Source organism: Haematobia irritans, chromosome 4, assembly GCF_050003625.1.
Source record: "Haematobia irritans isolate KBUSLIRL chromosome 4, ASM5000362v1, whole genome shotgun sequence".
Lineage (NCBI taxonomy): Eukaryota > Metazoa > Arthropoda > Insecta > Diptera > Muscidae > Haematobia > Haematobia irritans.
The window spans coordinates 182,573,377-182,600,105 of record NC_134400.1 but is presented as its reverse complement, the minus strand read 5'-3'; the positions used below and the strand labels follow the sequence as shown (position 1 = coordinate 182,600,105).

The following is a 26,729-nucleotide window of genomic DNA, read 5'->3' as shown; positions in this document are numbered from 1 at the left end:
TGTCAAAATTTTATTTTTTCGAATATTTTGTCAAAATTTTATTTCTTTAGAAAATTATGTCAAAAATTTATTTTTTTATAAGATTTTGTCAAAATTTTATTTCTTTACAAAATTTTGTCAAAAGTTTTATTTCTTTAGAAAAATTGGTCAAAAATTTTATTTTTTAGAAAATTTTGTCAAAATTTTATTTCTTTAGAAAATTTTGTCAAAATTTTATTTCTTTGGAAAATTTTATTCCTTTAGAAAATGTTGTCAAAGTTTTATTTCTTTAGAAAATTTTGTCATCATTTTATTTCATTCTTTTGTAAAAATTTTATTTCTTTAGAAAATTTTATCAATATTTTATTTCTGAAAATTTTTTTTCTTTAGAATATTTTGTCAAAATTTTAGTTTTTTAGAAAATTTTGCCAATTTTTTTTTATAAGATTGTGTCAAAATGTTATTTCTTTAGAAAATTTTGTCAAAATTTTGTTTCTTTAGAATATTTTGTCAAAATTTTAGTTCTTTAGAAAATTTTGTCAAAAGTTTGTTTCTTTAGAATATTTTGTCAAAATTTTAGTTCTTTAGAAAATTTTGTCACAATTTTATGTCTTTAGGAAGTTTTGTCAAAATTTTATTTATTTAGAAAATTTTGTCAAAGCTTTATTTCTTTAGAAAATTTTGTCAAAGTTTTTTTTGTCACAATTTTATGTCAAAATTGTCAAAATTTTATTTTTTTAGATAAATTTTGTCTAAGTTTTATTTCTTTAGAAAAATTGGTCAACATTTTATTTTTTTAGAAAATTTTGTCAAAACTTTAATTCTTTAAAAAATTTTGTCAAAATTTTGTTTCTAAAATTCTTTAGAAAAGTTTGTCAAAATTTTATATCTTTGGAAAATTTTATTTATTTAGAAAATTTTGTTAAAGTTTTATTTCTTTAGAAAATTTTGTCAACATTTTAATTCTTTAGAAAATTTTGTCAACATTTTATTTCTTTAGAAAATTTTGTCAAAATTTTATTTCTTTAAAAAATTTTGTCAAAATTTTATTTCTTTAGAAAATTTTGTCAAAATTTTATTTCCTGAGAAAATATTGTCAACATTTTATTTTTTCGAATATTTTGTCAAAATTTTATGTCTTTAGAAAATATTGTCAAAATTTTATTTCTTCAGAGAATTTTGTCAAAAGTTTATTTCTTCAGAAAATTTTGTCAAAATTTTATTTTTCGAATATTTTGTCAAAATTTTATTTTTTAGAAAATTTTGTCAAAATTTTATTTCTTTAGAAAATTTTGTCAAAATTTTATTTCTTTGGAAAATTTTGTCATCATTTTATTTCTTTAGAAAATTTTGTCATCATTTTATTTCTTTAGAAAATTTTGTAAAAATTTTATTTCTTTAGAAAATTTTGTAAAAATTTTATTTCTTTAGAAAATTTTGTAAAAATTTTATTTCTTTAGAAAACTTTATCAAAATTTTAATTCTTTAAAAAATTTTGTCAAAATTTTATTTCTTTAGAAAATTTTGTCAATTTTATATCTTTGGAAAATTTTATTTCATTAGAAAATTTTCTCAAAGTTTTATTACTTTAGAAAATTTTGTCAAAATTTTATTTCTTTAGATAGTTTTGTCAAAATTTTGTTTCTTTAGAATATTTTGTCAAAATTTTAGTTCTTTAGAAAATTTTGTCAAAAATTTATTTCTTTAGGAAATTTTGTTAAAGTTTTACTTCTTTGGAAAATATTGTCAAAATTTTACTTTTTTAAAAAATTTTGTCAAAATTTTATTTTTTAGAATATTTTGTAAAAATTTTATTTTTTAGAATATTTTGTAAAAATTTTATTTCTATCGAAAATTTTGTAAAAATTTTATTTCTTTAGAAAATTTTGTATAAGTTGTATTTCTTTAGAAAAATTGGTCAAAATTTTATTTTTTCCAAAATTTTTGTCAAAATTTTATTTCTTTAGAAAATTTTATCAAAATTTTATTTCTTTAGAAAGTTTTGTCAAAATTTTATTTCTTTAGAAAGTTTTGTCAAAATTTTGTTTCTTTAGAAAATTTTGTCAAAATTTTATTTCTTTAGAAAATTTTTCAAAATTTTATTTCTTTATTTCCAATTTTGGTCAACATTTTATTTTTCTAGAAAATTTTGCCAAATTTTAATTCTTTAAATTTTTTTTCAAAATTTTATTTCTTTAGAAAATTTTGTCAAAATTTTATATCATTGGAAAATTTTATTTCATTAGAAAATTTCGTCAAAGTTTTATTACTTTAGAAAATTTTGTCAAAATTTTAGTTCTTTAGAAAATTTTGTCAAAATTTTATTTCTTTAGAAAATTTTGTCAAAATTTTATTTTTTTAGACAGTTTTGTCAAAATTTTATTTCTTTAGAAAATTTTTTCAAAATTTTATATCTTTGGAAAATTTTATTTCATTAGAAAATTTTGTCAAAGTTTTATTACTTTAGAAAATTTTGTCAAAATTTTATTTCTTTAGATAATTTCGTCAAAATTTTATTTTTTTAGACAGTTTTGTCAAAATTTTATTTCTTTAGAAAATTTTGCCAACATTTTATTTCTTTAGAAAATTTTGTTAAAGTTTTACTTCTTTGGAAAATATTGTCAAAATTTTATTTTTTTAAAAAATTTTGTCAAAATTTTATTTTTTAGAATATTTTGTAAAAATTTTATTTTTTAGAATATTTTGTAAAAATTTTATTTCTATAGAAAAGTTTGTAAAAATTTTATTTCTTTAGAAAATTTTTTATAAGTTGTATTTCTTTAGAAAAATTGGTCCAAATTTTATTTTTTCCAAAATTTTATTTCTTTAGAAAATTTTGTCAAAATTTTATTTCTTTAGAAAGTTTTGTCAAAATTTTGTTTCTTTAGAAAATTTTGTCAAAATTTTATTTCTTTAGAAAATTTTGTCTAAGTTTTATTTCTTTAGAAAAATTGGTCAAAATTTTATTTTTTTAGAAAATTTTGTCAAAATTTTAATTCTTTAAAAAATTTTTCAAAATTTTATTTCTTTAGAAAATTTTGTCAAAATTTTATATCTTTGGAAAATTTTATTTCATTAGAAAATTTCGTCAAAGTTTTATTGCTTTAGAAAATTTTGTCAAAATTTTATTTCTTTAGAAAATTTTGTCAAAATTTTATTTCTTTAGAAAATTTTGTCAAAATTTTAGTTCATTAGAAAATTTTGTCAAAATTTTATTTCTTTAGAAAATTTTGTAAAAATTGTATTTCTCTAGAAAATTTTGTATAAGTTCTATTTCTTTAGAAAAATTGGTCAAAATTTTATTTTTTCGAAAATTTTGTCAAAATTTTATTTCTTTAGAAAAATATAGTCATAATATACAGCGGAAAATCGTAAATAGGTTTCCAAACTCTGGGGGTGGCTAAACTTTTTCTGAAGGGCGATAAGCCCTCCTCCCAAAGGTACTTCTATGCTTATGACGCTATACGCTGATTTAGTACAATCCTTTTTCACTTTAGTTGCCTCTCAAATCTTTGTGTGGGTAAGCCAAAGTCATTGTATTTATTTGTAGCAATTTTCGAAATTCTGGTTCCAGAACACACAGAACATTATTAAGTGAAATTAGTTGGGTGATCAATTGCCACGGCTACTTGAATGTATAATTTATCGTTTTTTGTTTTCATTCTTTTCTTTTAATATTAAGGTTGGCATACATGTATATGCTTGGTTTTTAACTTTGTACGATCGGTCGCTTACCTTAAGTCATTAGGGGCATGAATTACATGCCTTAATTTGATTCATTCGTATGATGTGGTAGTAACCTCATCTTTATGCTTTGGCATTTTAAAGAACACAATCACAATGAGATTTTTTTATTTTGGCTGTAGAAAAAGAATTTACCGATGTTTTTGTTTTTTGGGGCGTTTATTTTGACATAAATCGTTGTCGTTATTTATTTCGCCCTCTGGTTCATGAGTGAACGTTTTCTTTTGGATATTAAATGTAGTGATGTTTAAAGGGATGTTTAAAGAGAAATCATTTTGAATTGCAGTAACATTGTATTCCCCATATTACAGCCGAGTTTTAGGCATGATGGAAACCACTTGTCGCCCCTAATAATGTGCAAGGAATTGCGGACTTTCCCCATTGTCACCCAAAATTTAATTCATAAAAAAAAACTAAATAACACTTATGGATAGAATAGAGTTTTATCTTTATGGTACTATTTTAGCGATGTGACATTATTTCTGTTAGTTGTGTCACAGGTTGCACGCAGAGAAGGAATATGATCACCTCAAACATGTTTCAAGAGCAAAATGTTATTTTTATAGGGTGACCATGTAACATGTTTGTCACTAAAATGTTATTTTCTCCTCAAATATAACCTGGTTAACGAAATCAGATACATGATTTCCGAGAAAATAACATGATTGCGAAAACCATGTTACATGGTCACCACCCAAAAATAACATTTTGCTCTTAAAATATGTTTGAGGTGATCATATTTCTTCTCTGGGTGTGCCATATTTTTAAATTTTTTTGCCGCCTTTTTTTATACCCTTCACCACTACTGTGGTACAGGGTATAATAAGTTTGTGCATTTGTATGTAACGCCAAGAAGGAAAAGTCTGAGACCCATCGTTTAGTATACCGATCGTCTTAGAATTAAATTCTGAGTCGATTTAGCGATGTCCGTCTGTCTGTCTGTCTGTCTGTCTGTCTGTCCGTCCGTCTGTCTGTCTGTCTGTTGATGTATTTTTGTGTGCAAAGTACAGCTCGCAGTTTTAGTCCGATTGTCCTAAAATTTGGTATAGGGTCCTGTTTCGGCTCAAAGACGATTCCTATTGATTTTGGAAAAAATCGGTTCAGATTTAGATATAGCTGCCATATATATTTTTCACCGATCTGGTCATAATTGGCGTGTATATCAACCGATCTTCCTTAAATTCCGTACATCCGAATATTTTATGAGTTTCGAAAAACTTGCAAAATATCATCCAAATCGGTTCAGATTTTGATATAGCTCCCATATATAGCTTTCGCCCGATTTACACTTATTTGCCCACAGAGGCCAATTTTTTGCTCCGATTTAGTTGAAATTTTGCACAGGGAGTAGATTTAGCATTATAGCTATGCGTGCCAAATTTGGTTGAAATCGGTTCAGATTTAGGTATAGCTCCCATATATATGTTTTTCTGATTTCGACAAAAATGGTGAAAATACCAACATTTTCCTAGTAAAATCGCCACTGCTTAATCGAAAAGCTGTAAAAATTACTCTAATTTTCCTAAGCTTCTAATACATATATATCGAGCGATAAATCATAAATAAACTTTTGCCAAGTTTCCTTAAAATTGCTTCAGATTTAAATGTTTCCATATTTATTTTTTACTAAAATTGTGTTCCACCCTAGTGCATTAGCCAACTTAAATTTTGAGTCTAAAGATTTTGTAAAAGTCTATCAAATTCTGTCCAAATCGAGTGGTATTTAAATGTATGTATTTGGGACAAACCCTTATATATAGCCCCCAAAACATTTGACGGATGTGATATGGTATCGAAAATTTAGATCTACAAAGTGGTGCAGGGTATAATATAGTCGGCCCCGCCCGACTTTAGACTTTCCTTACTTGTTTTTTACTAACATTGTGTTCCACCCTAGTGCATTAGCCGACTTAAATTTTGAGTCTAGATTTTGTAGAAGTCTATCAAGTTCTGTCCAGATCGAGTGATATTTAAATGTATGTATTTGGGACAAACCTTTAGACATACACATTTGACGGATGTGATATGGTATCGAAAATTTAGATCCACAAAGTGGTGCAGGGTATAATATAGTCGGCCCCGCCCGACTTTAGACTTTCCTTACTTGTTTTAACTCATTTCATTTATAACGGGAGATACAAAATGACACATTTTATTGGAAAAATTTCGTACTCGCATTGGGACGACTCACAGCTGAATTGATGGAAAACACGGTGGTTCAAGATATATTGCACTATGATAACACCACGACTCACATATTCCGCCTGTGTCAAATTGATCTAAAACTTTTAAACGTCCGATATGGGTCAGGCTAGGTGAAGTGTGATTTAATGGAATAAAGTAAATGTTGGAAATAACATCAAATTTTAGCATCACATTAGATTTATTCGAATAACCTACCATTTCCACGAATTATGACCTTCAAACGGCCGACAAAGCCAACACACGCGGCACGAAAATGGCTCTGCGGTATTTTGGCTCATTTTAGGCGAAGCGCCGTCTTGAGATGATCGATAATTTGATATTCTTTAGTGCCAATCTTACTCTGCAAAATGCAACAAGTGCAAATGTACAATGGATCAAGGTCTGGAAATTTTGGTGTGCATTGTGCGGTAGAAAGCAAGCGAGGCATCTCATTTTTAAGCTATTCTTGGTTGACGCGTGCATTGGTGCTGCGTCCTGTTGCAGTGATCATTTTCCGAGACCGAACAGTTTGTCTGTCCAATGCTTCAATACTGTCATTAACATAGTATATTTTCCCGATAATATTCGGTATTCATTTGGGCCCCAGAGTCAATGAATACGAGCGGCCAGCGACCATCTGCCGTTACGGTGGCCCACACCGGTACCATTTGCGGCGCTTGAGTTCTGATGGCCTAACGAAGGTGTAAAATTCCTGCTGACCTCTTTGGCAAGTAAACTCGATAATTTCATTTGTTCACAAACTGCTTAATTTGGAATGGCTTATCATCAGAGAAAACCATCATCATCAGTAACTGGCAACTTTTGGGCAAGAGAAGTAACTTTTTGGCTTACACGTTTTTAACTTCAATGGCTTTACTCCCAATTCATTTTTCAATATGTGTTGCATCCCGTTTTACCGATATGATCAGCTCATGAACAAATTTTCTACCACATATTACTGTTGCCAAGTTGGTAGATTGTTAAAAACAAGTAGGGTAAGTGCAACAAATGTGGTATAGGCTGGTAATGTGGTATAGTAGCTTTTTTTCTATCTAACAACATACGAAGAACTAAACCAAGCTGAATAGATTATGGCTGTCAGAAAATGAAGCTATCAAAGATCAATTTGATTTTTGCAACTCTTTCTTTGTGCCAGTTGAAAGAATTCACATTTACCCATGCTCGAAGGTTTTTTTGGTGGTTCATAATCATTTCGTTTTGTGTGAACATAAATTTTAAATTTATTAATTTTCGGATGTAAATAACTGACGAGTATTAAATAAGCATAAAATGTATGCAATTGCGATACACATATTGCATTTATTTTTTTTTTACAAAAAAATCTACATTATGGTGTACCACATTACCTGCACATTTTATGAATCCGTGCTTAATGTGTTTTTTAATAAATTCGCAAATATATCCGAAATTATGGGTTTCTAATTTTTTGTTCATTGTTGCGTGGATGGCTAACACTAGTAAAATGAATGTGGTAAAATCTTAGCCTCGTCGAAGAAAAATAAAAAATTTGGCTTTCGAAAAACAAATGGGTATACCACATTTGCTGCACTTACCCTATATACAGCAGTAAGTTCGGCCGGGCCGAATTTTAAATACCCGCTACCATGAACCAAATATTAGGGTTTCTTTTGAAATTTCAGGAGGGCTTGAGGACTTGAGGACACTTCCCGAAGATAAATTTAAAGATTTCACCTATGAGGACTATATCAGATTCTGGATTTATAAGAACCATTTTTGTTTGAGTTTTAGAGGAATCATTAACATCTCTTGTAAGTGTGCAACAAAATTATAAAATAACGTCTTGATTTGAAATCTTAAAACTGTAGATTTTTACCCGAGAAGTAAAATCTGGAAATTTTACATTGAGTTTCAAGCAATTTTCATGATCAGTACGCCTTCTATACCTCAACAAGTGAAATCGGTCTATATGGAGGCATTACCGATAAAAACTTAATCCGATACACGTTGTTGTGAGCCTAAAATACGAGAATATTTACAATTTCTGGCAAATCGGATAAAAACTACGGTTTCTAGAAACCCAAGGAGTTAAATCGGGAGATCGTTCTTATGGGGGCTATACTAAAATATGGACCGATACTCATCGTTTTCGGCACACCTCTTTATGACCCGAAAATACCTCTAGATTTCTAATTTCAGGCAAATTGGATAAAAACTTCGGATTCTAGAAGCCCAAGAAGTAAAATCAGGATATCGGTCTATATGGGGGCTATACCAAAACATGGACCGATACTCACCATTTTTGGCACACCTCTTTATGGTCCTAAAATACCTATAAATTTCCAATTTCAGACAAATTGTATATAAACTACGGATTCTATAAACCCAAGATGTAAAATCGGGAGAACGGTCTATATGGGGGCTATACCAAAACATGGAACGATACTGACCATTTTCGGCACACCTTTTCATGGTCCTCAAGTACCTCTAGATTTTCAATTTCAAGCAAATTGGATAAAAACTACGGTTTCTATAAGCCCAAGACCCCAAATCGGGAGGTCGGTTTATATGGGGACCATACCAAAACATGGACCGCTGTTCACCATTTTTGGCACACCTCTTTAAGGTTCTAAAGTACCTCTCGATTTCCAATTTCAGGTAAATTGGATAAAAAATACGGTTTCTATAAGACAAGAAGTAAAATCGGGAGATCGGTCTATATGGGGGCTATACCAAAATATGGACCTATACTCCCAATTTTTGACACACGTATTTGTGGTCCTACTATACCTCTAGATTACCAATTTCAGGTAAATTGAATAAAAACTGCGGTTTCTATAAGCCCAAGATATAAAATCGGGGGATCGGTCTATAGGGGGCTATACCAAAACATACTCACCATTTTTGGCACACCTCTTTATGGTCATAAAATACCTCTACATTTAAAATTTCAGGCAAATTGAATAAAAACTACGATTTCTATAAGCCCAAGAATCGGGAGGTCGATTTATATGGGGACTATATCAAAACCTGGACCGATACAGTCCATCCTCGAACTTGACCTGCCTGCAGACAAAAGACGAGTTTGTGCAAAATTTCAGCACGATTGCTTCATTATTGAAGACTGTAGCGTGATTACAACAGACAGACAGCCAGACAGACGGACATCGTTATATCGTCTTAGAATTTCTCTCTGATCAAGAATATATATACTTTATATAGTCGGAAATCGATATTTCGATGTGTTACAAACGGAATGACAAACTTATTATACCCCCGTCACCATTCTATGGTGGTGGGTATAAAAAGATTTCCGCTACCGTGACTCGAACCTGTGTTGTCTGCACCATACGCGTTAACAGACGCCTTAGCACATTGCACCACCGTCAGAGTTCACATAACAACGTATAACGATTATTTTAAGACTTTTCATGGCCAAAGAAAAACGAATGCCGTTCATGAAATCGTGAACGCTCGTGGACGAAATCGTGAACATTCCGTTTTGATTTTTTGTGAACGTTTCCGTTTCATTTTGTCACCGTTCGTTCACGATTGCAGAACGTATTTTTTTCTATTAGTGTATATATTTATTTTGTATTTCTTTTTTTATTGTAAATTTTTACCTTCATTTTCCATTTAAAAAAATGTCTTTTTGGTAGCACGTTTCTTTGTCTTAAATCATGCTTTCTTATTTATTTTGTGTCAAAGACTTCATAACTGCAATGATCATTTTGCAACACTTGCCATGAATTACATTTAATCACACCTTTTTCCAGTAAAGACCTGTTATGAATATATGAAAGAAGGAACCTAAAATCGTTTTGTCGTGTAAATGGAATGTTTTTGACTCTTCTTAAGCAACATTGTTTTAATATTCTTCTTTTTCGGGATCATTTTTGTTCCTCCATCGTCATCATATTTGAAACATTGTACTCTAAATTGTAGCTCTTAAGAGATATGGTGACATGGATGTGATTAAATATAATGAGATTTGACTGTAAAACGGGGACATATTACAATGTTCCTGATTGACAGCTTTAAGTAAGAAATTGTGGTCCATCTTTAAGGCATCTTATTATGATAATAATCAGTTTTGTCACATTCTAGGTGTTTCATTAGGGAGAAAGCATAATATGAGATACCTTATGTATGATAGTGGAGAAGTCCATTATGTCAATACATCTGCGTTTAAATTTCTGAGAAACATCCCGTGGCCAGGTATTCATATTGAATGTTACCTTTGTAGCACTTTAGTGGAAAAATTTTTAAGCAACGGCACTTTATGGTTGTGCTACTTGTTGTAATTTTTAGTTAAATGCCCAGCAAAAAAAATGCACCACTTTTGAAACACTTCGAGAAATGTTCTCCTAAAGATGTTCTTTATTTTAATCACACAGGGAATTCTTTTAATTAAATTTTATATACCTCGCCTTTTTCATATTTTTAATGGATTATTTCAATTTTTTTGTTACACAATGTTTAAAGACAGAGTACGAATTAATAAAATGGTACAAATTAGTTAAATTTTGTCAAAAAATCTCGAAAAATTGCAAATATTTGAAATCAAACGTTTCAGACAAAACAAAAATTTTAAAATTATTTATTTGGCAAAATAGCACATTTTTATTCTCTCCACCATAAAGGGTGATACGGTCAAAATTTGGTCAAGGGAAAACGCGTTTAAATCGGTGAAATCGTTTATTTAAAAAATCAAATTAAATTTCTTTTTCAAGTTCAATTAGTATAAAATTCAGGAAAAATATCCAGTTAGGCTCTCGCTTTGCGAACTTTGACAGTTTTATGTGCTTGAAAATATTTGCTACCTTTCCCCTTCCTTTTGCCGTATAAAACTCCTGTCCCGGAAGCTGCTTGTAGTCGGCTTTGACGTAGGTTTCGTCGTCCATTACCACGCAGTCAAACTTCGTCAGCATCGTCGTGTACAGCCTCCGGGATCGCGCTTTGGCCGTCGTATTTTGTTTATCATCGCGATTTGGAGTCACTACCTTCTTGTAAGTCGATAGTCCGGCTCGTTTTTTGGCTCGATGCACGGTTGTAGACGATACACCCAGCTTATTTGCGGCATCTCGGAGAGAGAGGTTAGGGTTTCGCTTGAAACTACCGGCAACTCTCTTTGTCGTCTCAGCGGCTTCCGGTTTTCGATTTCCCCCCGATCCAGACTTCCTGTCTCTCGACAAACGTTCCCCAAACACTTTAATTGCATTTGTAACGGTTGATTTGGCAACTTTCAGGTTTTTTAAATGCAAAATTTAAAGAAATACGTCAAGTTTATATTGACCAAATTTTGACCGTATCACCCTTTAGGATGGGGGTATATTAACTTTGCCGTTCCGTTTGTAACACATCGAAATATTGCTCTAAGACCCCATAAAGTATATACATTCTGGGTCGCTGTGAAATTCTGAGTCGATCTAAGTATGTCCGTCCGTCAGTTCGTCTGTTGAAATCATGCTAGCTTTCGAACGAAACAAGCTATAGACTTGAAACTTGGCATAAGTAGTTGTTATTGATGTAGGTCGGGTGGTATTGCCACCCGATGGTATGGGTAATATCGGACCACTTTTATGTATAGCCCCCGTATAAACCGACCCCCCAGATTTGGCTCGCGGAGCCTCTTAGAGAAGAAAATTTTATCAGATCCCGTTGAAATTCGGTACATGGTGTTAGTTTATGAGCCACCGTGGTGCAATGGTTAGCATGCCCGCCTTGCACACATAAGGTCGTGGGTTCGATTCCTATTTCCACCAAAAAGTTTTTCAGCGGTGGATTATCCCACCTCAGTAATGCTGGTGACATTTCTGAGGGTTTCAAAGCTTCTCTAAGTGGTTTCACTGCAATGTGGAACGCCGTTCGGACTCGGCTATAAAAAGGAGGTCCCTTGTCATTGAGCTTAACATGGAATCGGGCAGCACTCAGTGATAAGAGAGAAGTTCACCAATGTGGTATCACTATAGACTGAATAGTCTAAGTGAGCCTGATACATCGGGCTGCCACCTAACCTAACCTAACCTAGTTTATGACCTCTAACACCCATGCAAAAATTAGTCCATATCGGTCCATAATTATATATAGCCCCCATATAAAGCGATCCCCAGATTTGACCTCCGGAACCTCTAAGAGAAGCAAATTTCACTCGATTCGGCTGAAATTTGGTACATGCTGTTAGTATATGGTCTCTAACAACCATGCAAAAATTGGTCCACATCGCTCCATTATTATAGATATCCCCCATATAAACCGAACCCCAGATTTGACCTCCGGAGCCTCTTGGAAGAGCAAAATTTATCTGATTCAGTTGAAATTTGGTACGTGGTATTAATATATGGCCTCAAACACCCTTGCAAAAATTGTTCGAAATCACTCCATAATTATATATAGCCCCCATATAAACCGAACCCCAGATTTGACCTTCGGAGCCTCTTGGAAGAGCAAAATGTATCCGATTCGTTTGAAATTTGGTACGTAATGTAAGTATATGGTCTCTAACAACCATGCAGGTATTGGTCCATATCACTCCATAATTATATACACGCAGAGAAAGAATATGATCAACTCAAACATGTTTCAAGAGCAAAATTTTATTATTATAGGGTGATCATGTAACATGTTTGTCACTAAAATGTTATTTTCTCGTCAAATATAACCTGCTTGCCGAAATCAGATACATGATTTCCGAGAAAATAACATGGTAGCGAAAAGCATGTTACATGGTCACCACCCAAAAAAAAACATTTTGCTCTTAGAACATGTTTGAGGTGATCATATTCCTTCTCTGGGTGTATAGCCCCCATATAAACTGATAACGAGATTTGGTTTTGAAGCCTCTTGGAGGAGCAAATTTCATCCGAGTCAGTTGAAATTTGGTACATTGTGCTACGGCCATATACGTTAACAACTATGCCTAACTAGCTCCATATCGGTCTATAGTTATATATAGCGCTCAGATAAATCGATCCCCAAATCACACATAAATTGGTCCATATCGGTTCATAATTGTACAAAGCCCCCATATTTCAATTCTGGCTATCTAATTACCGCGCAAAAGTCTATATAATTATTTGTAGACTAACCTATATATACCTTTTTTGTCAAATATATATCACGTATGGACTAACTTACAATTTAGAAGACGATGTTAAGAAGTTTTAAGATACCTTGCCATCGGTAAGTATTACCACAACCCAAATAGTTCGATTGTGGATGACAGTCTTTGGTAGAAGTTTCTACGCAATCCATGGTGAAGGGTAAATAAAATTCAACCTGGCCGAAATTACGGCCGTATATACTTGTTTTTTTGTTTTTGATAATGTATTGAATGTGGTGACATATCACAGCAATTAAAATTGAATTAAAAAATATATTAACAAATTCAAATCTAGAATTCCGCTTATTGTTATTTCAGAGCTTAGTCCAATACCCCATCAATCAGAGTGATGTTAAAATCCAGCTTTTTATTGGTGTCTTTGCTGCCATACTCCAGCCTATTATGGATGACTTGCAGTGGGGCGTCATCCACCAAATTTACAAATTTCCAATGTGAAGTTTTGGATTCAAGTTTTTGTACCTTCGATGAGTGTAAGTTAAAGGTTATAACTCGTGGTCTAGTTGGTGTCAATATGAGACTCAGATTTTTTGAGCTTCCCGTATCAAATGTTTCGGTAAGTGCAAATATTCTCAACGACAATAAAATCAAATTTATAAAACTAAAATTGTAGACTTTTAAAATATCAACTATTTTATGCTAAAATTATTGCTATACAATGAACCATGACTATTATTTTCATAATATATTTGTTCAAGTTGAAAATGGGCCTGTACAAAAAAGCTGGCAGCTATAAGCCATTTTTCTACAATACTTCGGCCAATTTTTGTCGCTTCGTCAAGGATACTTCAATGAATTTCTTTATGAAATTCATTTTCAATTTTATAACAGAGTACTCGAATATAAACCACAGTTGTCCCTATGATGTATGTTTTGTCGATTAAAGTTTTTTTTTTTTTGTTTTGTTAAATTCATGGATTGTTTTTATTTCAGCATGACGTCATTATTAAGGACATGATTGCACCCGAGGAAAAATTTCGTCTTTTACCTATACCAATTGGAGAATATATGTTGAGAATTATCATAATAATTAACAAAAAGGAAAGAGTTGCTGTAAATACCTATATTCATCGATATGAATCATATAAACATTGAAAATACGATGTACACTGACAAAAAAAAGAACGCCTTCGAAAAATTTTGTCTTTATTCAAATTAATTTGGTATTGATTCCTAGTCAAAGAAGCAAGAAATTCCATTAAGAATAACAGGTTGGCTGATAAGTCCCCGGTCTAACAAAGAAAAACACATTTTTTGTCAAAATTAGTTTTTATTATTCAACATAGTTCGCTTCAAGAGCGATACAACGATTATAACGACCTTCCAAGTTTTTGATACCATTTTGGTAGTACTCCTTCGGTTTTGCTTCAAAATAGGTCTCAGTTTCGGCGATCACCTCTTCATTGCAGCCAATTTTTGTCCCTGCGAGCATCATTTTGAGGTCTGAGAAAAAGTCGATAAAAGGTCGCTGGGGCCAGATCTGGAGAATACGGTGGGTGGGGAAGCAATTCGAAGCCCAATTCATGAATTTTTGCCATCGTTCTCAACGACTTGTGGCACGGTGCGTTGTCTTGGTGGAACAACACTTTTTTCTTCTTCATATGGGGGCCGTTTTGCCGCGATTTCAACCTTCAAACGCTCCAATAACGACATATAATAGTCACTGTTGATGGCTTTTCCCTTCTCAAGATAATCGATAAAAATTATTCCATGCGCATCCCAAAAAACAGAGGCCATTACTTTGCCAGCGGACTTTTGAGTCTTTCCACGCTTCGGAGACGGTTCACCGGTCGCTGTCCACTCAGCCGACTGTCGATTGGACTCAGGAGTGTAGTGATGGAGCCATGTTTCATCCATTGTCACATATCGACGGAAAAACTCGGGTGTATTACGAGTTAACAGCTGCAAACACCGCTCAGAATCATCAACACGTTGTTGTTTTTGGTCAAATGTGAGCTCGCGCGGCACCCATTTTGCACAGAGCTTCCGCATATCCAAATATTGATGAATGATATGACCACCACGTTCCTTTGATATCTTTAAGGCCTCTGCTATCTCGATCAACTTAATTTTACGGTCATTCAAAATCATTTTGTGGATTTTTTTGATGTTTTCGTCGGTACCCACCTCTTTCGGGCGTCCACTGCGTTCACCGTCCTCCGTGCTCATTTCACAACACTTGAATTTTGCATACCAATCAATTATTGTTGATTTCCCTGGGGCAGAGTCCGGAAACTCATTATCAAGCCAAGTTTTTGCTTCCACCGTATTTTTTCCCTTCAGAAACCAGTATTTTATCAAAACACGAAATTCCTTTTTTTCCATTTTTTTTCACAATAACAAAAGTTTCTCCACAAAAGACGCTCTATCTCACAAACTAATTGACTTACAGAAGTCAAATTTTGACACGAATCATTTGAAGGTTGGTACATTTAATACTAGCGACGCCATCTATGTGTCAGACCGGGGACTTATCAGCCAACATTAAAATGCAATTCTCTTTCAATTTTAATTTTTTTTGTACTTGGTACTAGTATAAAAATCTTAATTTATTCGGTTTTCTGTCTGTTTTGTAATGTAATAGAAAATTCCTTGACATGTAACTAAAAATTCCAAATTTAAACTCGTCTTGAAATATAAATTATCTCAGTTTTCAAGTAAACAGAGTCTTAAAGTCTTGAACGAAGTCTGCTATTTTTGAAGGCTTTTCAGCTTTGTAGTCAAAATACAAAAAATTATCAAATCAAAAGACGGTTTCATTGTAGAATTTTTGTGATTCATTAAAAAAAAGTTGTTCTCAGTCCAATGGAATTTTCTTTTATGTACTGGGTAGCTCATATCTCATGCAACAAAGTGAAGGCCTATATTTTCCCCTACCCTACGTGATGCCAAAGATTTTGTGTCCAATATACGAATGCGGGAGCCACCGTGGTGCAATGGTTAGCATGCCCGCCTCGCATACACAAGGTCGTGGGTTCAATTCCTGCTTTGACCGACTACCAAACAGTTTTTCAGCGGTGGATTATCTCACCTCAGTAATGCTGGTGACATTTTTGAGGGTTTCAAAGCTTCTCTAAGTGGTTTCACTGCAATGTGCAACGCCGTTCGGACTCGACTATAAAAAAGGAGGTCCCTTGTCATTGAGCTTAACATGGAATCGGGCAGCACTCAGTGATAAGAGAGAAGTTCACCACTGTGGTATCCCAATGGGGTGAATAGTCTAAGTGAGCCTGATACATCGGGCTGCCACCTAACCTAACCTACGAATGCGAATTCTGCTTATTATAGAAGACGCATTTTGTATGATATAAAGCTTTTTCCTAGTCCAAAAGTCGATAAAATTTTCAATGAAGTCGTTTTGTCTTAACATGAAAGAAAATTTCATTTTGCTAAGCTCAACTTTCAAATTAATGAGATTGTCTTTAAATTTGTGGACTTTTTGTATCTTGACTACAAAGCAAAAACGCGTTCAAAAATGGAACATGAACTCGAGCATGAATGTGGTAATTTAAGTTGTCCTTCATACGTTTTTAAAGGGCTTTGTTGCACACGAAGAAAAAAGTTGAAAAATTGAATAAATTAAAATTTAGTTGCTAAAATCGTCATTTAAAAGAGGATTGTGGCTTAAATGTACTTGCTTAAATTCTTCCCTTCTTTGGTTCGGAATAAAAGAATCGAACTCTCCAAATTGTTCCAGGCGCAAAACCCCAACTGATTGATAGCTAGGGATTTTGGTGGCCATTGTGCATTAGGAATGATGCGGGGAGCCTCCTTTTTAAACCATTCTTGGTTGAATCGTGCTGAGCGCGCTTGTGTTGGGTCCTGTTGGAATTTCCATGGTCTACGACCCAGGGCCTCAATACTAGCTTTATGATATTTTTCCTATGTTAATCGAAATTTATTTTGATCCCACAGTCGATGAATATGATCAGGGAGCAACCATCGGCCGATATGGTAGTCCACACCATTACCATTAGCGGAGCATGAATTCTTGTGGTTCAACTAACGTCTATGGCAAGTAAACCCAACCATTTTGTTTGTTCACAACTTTCTCAATTTGACATGAGATTTCATCGGAGAAAACCAAAATAAGCTGAACAACTCCTTGGCTCTTTCCATTCTAACTTTTTGTGTGCATCGGTGAGCTCTTGCATATTTTGACACTTCAAAAGCTCTAGTCCGAGCTCATTTTAGCAAGTTTGCTATCACCGTGGTGTGGATTATGATCATTTCTGATGAGGTTACCGTCATTTCTGGTATTGTTGCCGTGTTTTCATCTATTTTTTTGGACGTGATACAACACTGCCTGTATCACGGTAACGACGAGAAACAAACGATTTATTATACCCTCCACCATAGGATGGGGTTATATTAACTTTGTCATTCCGTTTGTAACACATCGAAATATTGCTCTAAGATCCCATAAAGTATATATATTCTGGGTCGTGGTGAAATTCTGAGTCGATCTGAGCATGTCCGTCCGCCCGTGCGTCTGTTGAAATCACGCTAACTTCCGAACGAAACAAGCTGTCGACTTGAAACTTGGCACAAGTAGTTGTTATTGATGTAGGTCGGATGGTATTGCAAATGGGCCATATCGGTCCACTTTTACGTATAGCCCCCATATAAACGGACCCCCAAATTTGGCTTGCGATCGCTCTAAGAGAAGCAAATTTCATCCGATCCGTCTGAAATTTTGTACATGGTGTTAGTATATGGTCTCTAACAACCATGCAAAAATTGGTCCACATCGGTCCATAATTATATATAGCCCCCATATAAACCGATCCCTCGATTTGCCTTACGGAGACTCTAAGAAATGAAAATTTCATCCGATCCGGCTGAAATTCGGTACATGGTGTTGTGGTATATGTTCTCTAATGACCATGCAAAAATTGGTCCATATCGGTCCATAATTATATATAGCCCCCATATAAATCGATTCCCAGATTTGTCCTCCGGAGCCTCTTGGAGGAGCAAAATTCATCCGATCCGGTTGAAATTTGGAACATGGTGTTAAAATATGGTCTCTAACAAACACGCAAGAATTGGTGCATATCGGTCCATAATTGTATATAGCCCCCATATAAACCGTTCCCCAGATTTGATCTCCGGAGCCTCTTGGAGGAGCAAAATTCATCCGATCCGGTTGAAATTTGCGACGTGGTGTTAGTATAAGGCCGCTAATATCTATGCCAAAATTGGTCCATATCGGTCTATAGTTATATATAGCCGATCCCCAATCACACAAAAATTTGTCCATATCGGTTCATATTCATGGTGGCCACTCGAGCCAAAAATAATCTACCAAAATTTTATTTTTATGGAAAACATTGTCAAAATGTTATTTCTATAGAAAATTTTGTCAAAATTTTATTTCTATAGAAAATTTTGTCAAAATATTATTTCTATAGAAAATTTTGTCAAAATTTTATATCTATAGAAAATTTTGTCAAAATTTTATTTCTATAGAAAATTTTGTCAAAATTTTATTTCTATAGAAAATTTTGTCAAAATTTTATTTCTATAGAAAATTTTGTCAAAATTTTATTTCTATAGAAAATTTTGTCAAAATTTTATTTCTATAGAAAAATTTTGCCTAACTTTATTTCTATAGAAATTTTTTCCAAATTTTACTTCTATAGAAAATGTTGTCAAAATTTTATTTCTATAGAAACTTTAAACTTAATTTTATACGTATTTAATCGGCCTTTTTTAGTTTAATATATATTACGTATGGACTACCTTGTAATTTAGAAGACGGTGTTAGGAAGTTTTAAGATACCTTGCCATCGGTATATGTTACCGCAACCCAAGTAATGCGATTGTGGATGACAGTCTTCAGTGGAAGTTTCTACGTAATCCATGGTGGAGGGCCTGGCCAAACATACGGCCGTATATACTTGTTCATATTTAAATGCTGTAGGGCTTTAACCTTAGCCACATGGGGCTTTCCAGCCAAAAATAAAACAATCAAACTATCACGCTTGAATGCAATAGATCAAAATGATTTTATATGCTTGTACACTGAAACAAAATATTACAGTAATGTCCAAGATTTCATGACCTTAAAATACGAATGCGAATTTAGCTTAGAATAGAGGTCGCCTTTCTCTGATACAAAGTTTTTTCTTTATCCAGAGATCGATGAATGAAGTCATTTTGTCCTTATAGTTAAGTAATTGAACCACTACTGTGGTACAGGGTATAATAAGTTTGTGCATTTGTATGTAACGCCAAAAAGGAAAAGTCTGAGACCCATCGTTTAGTATACCGATCGTCTTAGAATTAAATTCTGAGTCGATTTAGCGATGTCCGTCTGTCTGTCTGTCTGTTCATGTATTTTTGTGCGCAAAGTACAGGTCGCAGTTTAAGTCCGATCGTCTTCAAATTTGGCATAGGGTCATTTTTTGGAACAAACACAATCGCTATTGATTTTGGAAAAAATCGGTTCAGATTTAAATATAGCTGTCATATATATTTATCCCCGATCTGGTCATACACGCAAAAACATAATTCTTTCCTCCCAAACGAAATTGTAGACAAACAAAGTTCGTTTCTCATTTGCTTTTCGCTGTACGGAAGTGTATTTGGACGAAAAGTATATACTTTATGTGATAAACGTTTATTCTTTTCCAGGATGTAAAAACAATTTCATAAAGACAAACTAAAAAAAAAAAAAATAATAAAACATTGTTTTCTTGCTAATTGCATTTTCCCTCATATCCACGAGGTTTTGTAGTTCTTAACACCTTTTCTTGTAATACCAACAATGTAGAAGAAATTATACGATTTTATAAATTTTTAAAATTTTTTTACCTTTCGCCTGGACGGAGAATCGAACCGCGGACCATGCACTTTGTAAGCCAACACACTAACCACTGAGCTATGTACCTGGTATGGTCATCAATAGATAAATATCCATATAAGTTATATTTATATAGCATAGCTTGCGGCGCCCACGAACCGAATAAACAAAGTTTATTTAACAGAAACAAACATTTAGTTTGGCACCGTGGAGCAGTGGTTGCTACGTCCGACTTGCATGCCAAGGGTCGTGGATTCGATCCCTGCTTCGACCAAAGTTTTTTTTTTACATATATTCCTGATATGTTCGGAAGATTCCGAAAAAATGTTCCACAGTATATTGTAGTATATTAAATTTTGAACTGTAAAATGTGTCTTATTAAAGACCTAAAGTCAGAAAAGAACAGTGTTTGATATAAACGAAATGGGCTGTGTTGTTGTTTCAAAAATACCTTTTTTTATTGAAAAAATAAAAATTTTGTAACAAACGAATTTTTTTTTGTGATAAAAGTTTAAAATTTCGAAGCAATTCAAAAAACTCTAACAAAAGAAAAACGTTTTCGGTACACGTTTTGCAAACGTTTTTTTTCTTTGCGTGTAATTGGCGTGTTTATCAACCGATGTTCTTCAAATTCCATACATCCGAATATTTTATGATTCTCGAAAAACTTTCAAAATATCGGTTCAAATTTAGATATAGGTCCCATATATATCTTTCGTCCGATTTAGACTAATATGGCAACAGAGGCCAAAGTTTACAACCGATTTTCATGAAATTTTGCACAGAGTGTAGAATTCATATTCTACCAAGGCTTGGTAAATTTGATTGAAATCGGTTCATATTTAGATATATCTCCCATATATAGCTTTCGCCCGATTTACACTCATATGACCACAGAGGCTAATTTCTAACTCCGATTTAGTTGAAATTTTGCACAGAGAGTAGAATTAGCATTGTAGCTATGCGTGCCAAATTTGGTTGAAATCGGTTCAGATTTAGATATAGCTCCCATATATATGTTTTTGTTATTTCGACAAAAATGGTCAAAATACGAACATTTTCCTTGTAAAATCGCCACTGCTTAGTCGAAAAGTTGTAAAATTGACTCTAATTTTCCTAAACTTCTAATACATATATATTTAGCGATAAAGCATAAATAAACTTTTGCGAAGTTTCCTTAAAGTTGCTTCAGATTGTGTTCCACCCTAGTGCACTAGCCGACTTAAATTTTGAGTCTATAGATTTTGTAGAAGTCTATTAAATTCTGTCCAGATTGAGTGATATTTAAATGTATGTATTTGGGACAAACCTTTATATATAGCCCCCAACACATTTGACGAATGTGATATGGTATCGAAAATTTAGATCTACTAAGTGGTGCAGGGTATAATATAGTCGGCCCCGCCCGACTTTAGACTTTCCTTACTTGTTTTTACTAACATTGTGGTCCGTCACGGTCATCAACCAATTTAAATTTTAAGTCCAGACATTTTGTGAAAGTTTAAAAAATTTTGTCCAAATCGGTACATACCCTGTAGGAAGACTGGGGTCTAATGTCTCAAAGTCACCACTTTTGTCAACTATTATGGTGATATATTCAACAAATTGTCTACACTTGGTAGACATTTTTGACAGCTGTAAAAAAAAAATATGAGCAAAAGAAATTTAAAAAGACTAGTGAAAAAACAATCGAATATAAATATCGCAAAAAAAAAACTTCGGAGAGGACAGTGAGCCTGTGCAGAGTTCGGAGGACATTTTATTGCATCTTTGATGGATAGAACAAACAGAAATTAGAATTTTCGAGTTAAAATAGTGGTTAATCGAAACAGCATCAACCAGAAATTGGCCAGAGGAACTACTGGTTAATTTAAAGAAGGAAAACCTAGATATTTGCGGGTATGATAGGTAAAATCTGTTTAAGCAACGTATTATATTATATATTATTAATTTTTCTATTTTCAGTCGTTATTTCTAGTTGTGCAGAATTGTCAGATAAATGCCACAAAATAAGAAAGCTGGAAGCGATGACAACGGAACAACTTGATCTATTTATTGAACTAGCTATAGGACCCATGTGTGATTCGATTTTATTGTATGTTAATCTTTTGCAAATACACAACCTTAAAAATATAAATTAAATCAAACAAGTAAGGAAAGTCTAAAGTCGGGCGGGGCCGACTATATTATACCCTGCACCACTCTGTAGATCTAAATTTTCGATACCATATCACATTCGTCAAATGTGTTGGGGGCGATATATAAAGGTTTGTCCCAAATACATACATTTAAATATCACTCGATCTGGACAGAATTTGATATACTTCTACAAAATCTATAGACTCAAAATTTAAGTCGGGCGGGGCCGACTATATTATACCCTGCACCACTTTGTAGATCTAAATTTTCGATACCATATCACATCCGTCAAATGTGTTGGGGGCTATATATAAAGGTTTGTCCCAAATACATACATTTAAATATCACTCGATTTGGACGGAATTTGATAGACTTCTACAAAATCTATAGACTCAAAATTTAAGTCGTCTAATGCACTAGGGTGGAACACAATGTTAGAAAGAAAAAATATGGGAAACATTTAAATCTGAAGCAATTTTAAGGAAACTTCGCAAAAGTTTATTTCGGTTCGGAATAAAAGAATCGAACTCTCCAAATTGTTCCAGGCGCAAAACCCCAACTGATTGATAGCTAGGGATTTTGGTGGCCATTGTGCATTAGGAATGATGCGGGGAGCCTCCTTTTTAAACCATTCTTGGTTGAATCGTGCTGAGCGCGCTTGTGTTGGGTCCTGTTGGAATTTCCATGGTCTACGACCCAGGGCCTCAATACTAGCTTTATGATATTTTTCCTATGTTAATCGAAATTTATTTTGATCCCACAGTCGATGAATATGATCAGGGAGCAACCATCGGCCGATATGGTAGTCCACACCATTACCATTAGCGGAGCATGAATTCTTGTGGTTCAACTAACGTCTATGGCAAGTAAACCCAACCATTTTGTTTGTTCACAACTTTCTCAATTTGACATGAGATTTCATCGGAGAAAACCAAAATAAGCTGAACAACTCCTTGGCTCTTTCCATTCTAACTTTTTGTGTGCATCGGTGAGCTCTTGCATATTTTGACACTTCAAAAGCTCTAGTCCGAGCTCATTTTAGCAAGTTTGCTATCACCGTGGTGTGGATTATGATCATTTCTGATGAGGTTACCGTCATTTCTGGTATTGTTGCCGTGTTTTCATCTATTTTTTTGGACGTGATACAACACTGCCTGTATCACGGTAACGACGAGAAACAAACGATTTATTATACCCTCCACCATAGGATGGGGTTATATTAACTTTGTCATTCCGTTTGTAACACATCGAAATATTGCTCTAAGATCCCATAAAGTATATATATTCTGGGTCGTGGTGAAATTCTGAGTCGATCTGAGCATGTCCGTCCGCCCGTGCGTCTGTTGAAATCACGCTAACTTCCGAACGAAACAAGCTGTCGACTTGAAACTTGGCACAAGTAGTTGTTATTGATGTAGGTCGGATGGTATTGCAAATGGGCCATATCGGTCCACTTTTACGTATAGCCCCCATATAAACGGACCCCCAAATTTGGCTTGCGATCGCTCTAAGAGAAGCAAATTTCATCCGATCCGTCTGAAATTTTGTACATGGTGTTAGTATATGGTCTCTAACAACCATGCAAAAATTGGTCCACATCGGTCCATAATTATATATAGCCCCCATATAAACCGATCCCTCGATTTGCCTTACGGAGACTCTAAGAAATGAAAATTTCATCCGATCCGGCTGAAATTCGGTACATGGTGTTGTGGTATATGTTCTCTAATGACCATGCAAAAATTGGTCCATATCGGTCCATAATTATATATAGCCCCCATATAAATCGATTCCCAGATTTGTCCTCCGGAGCCTCTTGGAGGAGCAAAATTCATCCGATCCGGTTGAAATTTGGAACATGGTGTTAAAATATGGTCTCTAACAAACACGCAAGAATTGGTGCATATCGGTCCATAATTGTATATAGCCCCCATATAAACCGTTCCCCAGATTTGATCTCCGGAGCCTCTTGGAGGAGCAAAATTCATCCGATCCGGTTGAAATTTGCGACGTGGTGTTAGTATAAGGCCGCTAATATCTATGCCAAAATTGGTCCATATCGGTCTATAGTTATATATAGCCGATCCCCAATCACACAAAAATTTGTCCATATCGGTTCATATTCATGGTGGCCACTCGAGCCAAAAATAATCTACCAAAATTTTATTTTTATGGAAAACATTGTCAAAATGTTATTTCTATAGAAAATTTTGTCAAAATTTTATTTCTATAGAAAATTTTGTCAAAATATTATTTCTATAGAAAATTTTGTCAAAATTTTATATCTATAGAAAATTTTGTCAAAATTTTATTTCTATAGAAAATTTTGTCAAAATTTTATTTCTATAGAAAATTTTGTCAAAATTTTATTTCTATAGAAAATTTTGTCAAAATTTTATTTCTATAGAAAATTTTGTCAAAATTTTATTTCTATAGAAAAATTTTGCCTAACTTTATTTCTATAGAAATTTTTTCCAAATTTTACTTCTATAGAAAATGTTGTCAAAATTTTATTTCTATAGAAACTTTAAACTTAATTTTATACGTATTTAATCGGCCTTTTTTAGTTTAATATATATTACGTATGGACTACCTTGTAATTTAGAAGACGGTGTTAGGAAGTTTTAAGATACCTTGCCATCGGTATATGTTACCGCAACCCAAGTAATGCGATTGTGGATGACAGTCTTCAGTGGAAGTTTCTACGTAATCCATGGTGGAGGGCCTGGCCAAACATACGGCCGTATATACTTGTTCATATTTAAATGCTGTAGGGCTTTAACCTTAGCCACATGGGGCTTTCCAGCCAAAAATAAAACAATCAAACTATCACGCTTGAATGCAATAGATCAAAATGATTTTATATGCTTGTACACTGAAACAAAATATTACAGTAATGTCCAAGATTTCATGACCTTAAAATACGAATGCGAATTTAGCTTAGAATAGAGGTCGCCTTTCTCTGATACAAAGTTTTTTCTTTATCCAGAGATCGATGAATGAAGTCATTTTGTCCTTATAGTTAAGTAATTGAACCACTACTGTGGTACAGGGTATAATAAGTTTGTGCATTTGTATGTAACGCCAAAAAGGAAAAGTCTGAGACCCATCGTTTAGTATACCGATCGTCTTAAAATTAAATTCTGAGTCGATTTAGCGATGTCCGTCTGTCTGTCTGTCTGTTCATGTATTTTTGTGCGCAAAGTACAGGTCGCAGTTTAAGTCCGATCGTCTTCAAATTTGGCATAGGGTCATTTTTTGGAACAAACACAATCGCTATTGATTTTGGAAAAAATCGGTTCAGATTTAAATATAGCTGTCATATATATTTATCCCCGATCTGGTCATACACGCAAAAACATAATTCTTTCCTCCCAAACGAAATTGTAGACAAACAAAGTTCGTTTCTCATTTGCTTTTCGCTGTACGGAAGTGTATTTGGACGAAAAGTATATACTTTATGTGATAAACGTTTATTCTTTTCCAGGATGTAAAAACAATTTCATAAAGACAAACTAAAAAAAAAAAAAATAATAAAACATTGTTTTCTTGCTAATTGCATTTTCCCTCATATCCACGAGGTTTTGTAGTTCTTAACACCTTTTCTTGTAATACCAACAATGTAGAAGAAATTATACGATTTTATAAATTTTTAAAATTTTTTTACCTTTCGCCTGGACGGAGAATCGAACCGCGGACCATGCACTTTGTAAGCCAACACACTAACCACTGAGCTATGTACCTGGTATGGTCATCAATAGATAAATATCCATATAAGTTATATTTATATAGCATAGCTTGCGGCGCCCACGAACCGAATAAACAAAGTTTATTTAACAGAAACAAACATTTAGTTTGGCACCGTGGAGCAGTGGTTGCTACGTCCGACTTGCATGCCAAGGGTCGTGGATTCGATCCCTGCTTCGACCAAAGTTTTTTTTTTACATATATTCCTGATATGTTCGGAAGATTCCGAAAAAATGTTCCACAGTATATTGTAGTATATTAAATTTTGAACTGTAAAATGTGTCTTATTAAAGACCTAAAGTCAGAAAAGAACAGTGTTTGATATAAACGAAATGGGCTGTGTTGTTGTTTCAAAAATACCTTTTTTTATTGAAAAAATAAAAATTTTGTAACAAACGAATTTTTTTTTGTGATAAAAGTTTAAAATTTCGAAGCAATTCAAAAAACTCTAACAAAAGAAAAACGTTTTCGGTACACGTTTTGCAAACGTTTTTTTTCTTTGCGTGTAATTGGCGTGTTTATCAACCGATGTTCTTCAAATTCCATACATCCGAATATTTTATGATTCTCGAAAAACTTTCAAAATATCGGTTCAAATTTAGATATAGGTCCCATATATATCTTTCGTCCGATTTAGACTAATATGGCAACAGAGGCCAAAGTTTACAACCGATTTTCATGAAATTTTGCACAGAGTGTAGAATTCATATTCTACCAAGGCTTGGTAAATTTGATTGAAATCGGTTCATATTTAGATATATCTCCCATATATAGCTTTCGCCCGATTTACACTCATATGACCACAGAGGCTAATTTCTAACTCCGATTTAGTTGAAATTTTGCACAGAGAGTAGAATTAGCATTGTAGCTATGCGTGCCAAATTTGGTTGAAATCGGTTCAGATTTAGATATAGCTCCCATATATATGTTTTTGTTATTTCGACAAAAATGGTCAAAATACGAACATTTTCCTTGTAAAATCGCCACTGCTTAGTCGAAAAGTTGTAAAATTGACTCTAATTTTCCTAA

General features: G+C 33.4%; 1 protein-coding gene across 1 annotated transcript in view; it reads left to right on the top strand.

Annotated features, from left to right (window-relative positions):
* LOC142235889 (uncharacterized) overlaps window positions 1–14,101 on the top strand; it is a 42,235-nt gene extending 28,134 nt beyond the window's left edge. Inside the window, exons 2-4 of the mRNA XM_075307140.1 lie at window positions 13,385–13,562; window positions 13,705–13,872; window positions 13,940–14,101. Coding sequence (XP_075163255.1) covers window positions 13,385–13,562; window positions 13,705–13,872; window positions 13,940–14,101 — 508 coding nt within the window. The remainder of the gene's footprint in view (window positions 1–13,384; window positions 13,563–13,704; window positions 13,873–13,939) is intronic.
* Window positions 14,102–26,729: the final 12,628 nt, after the last annotated feature.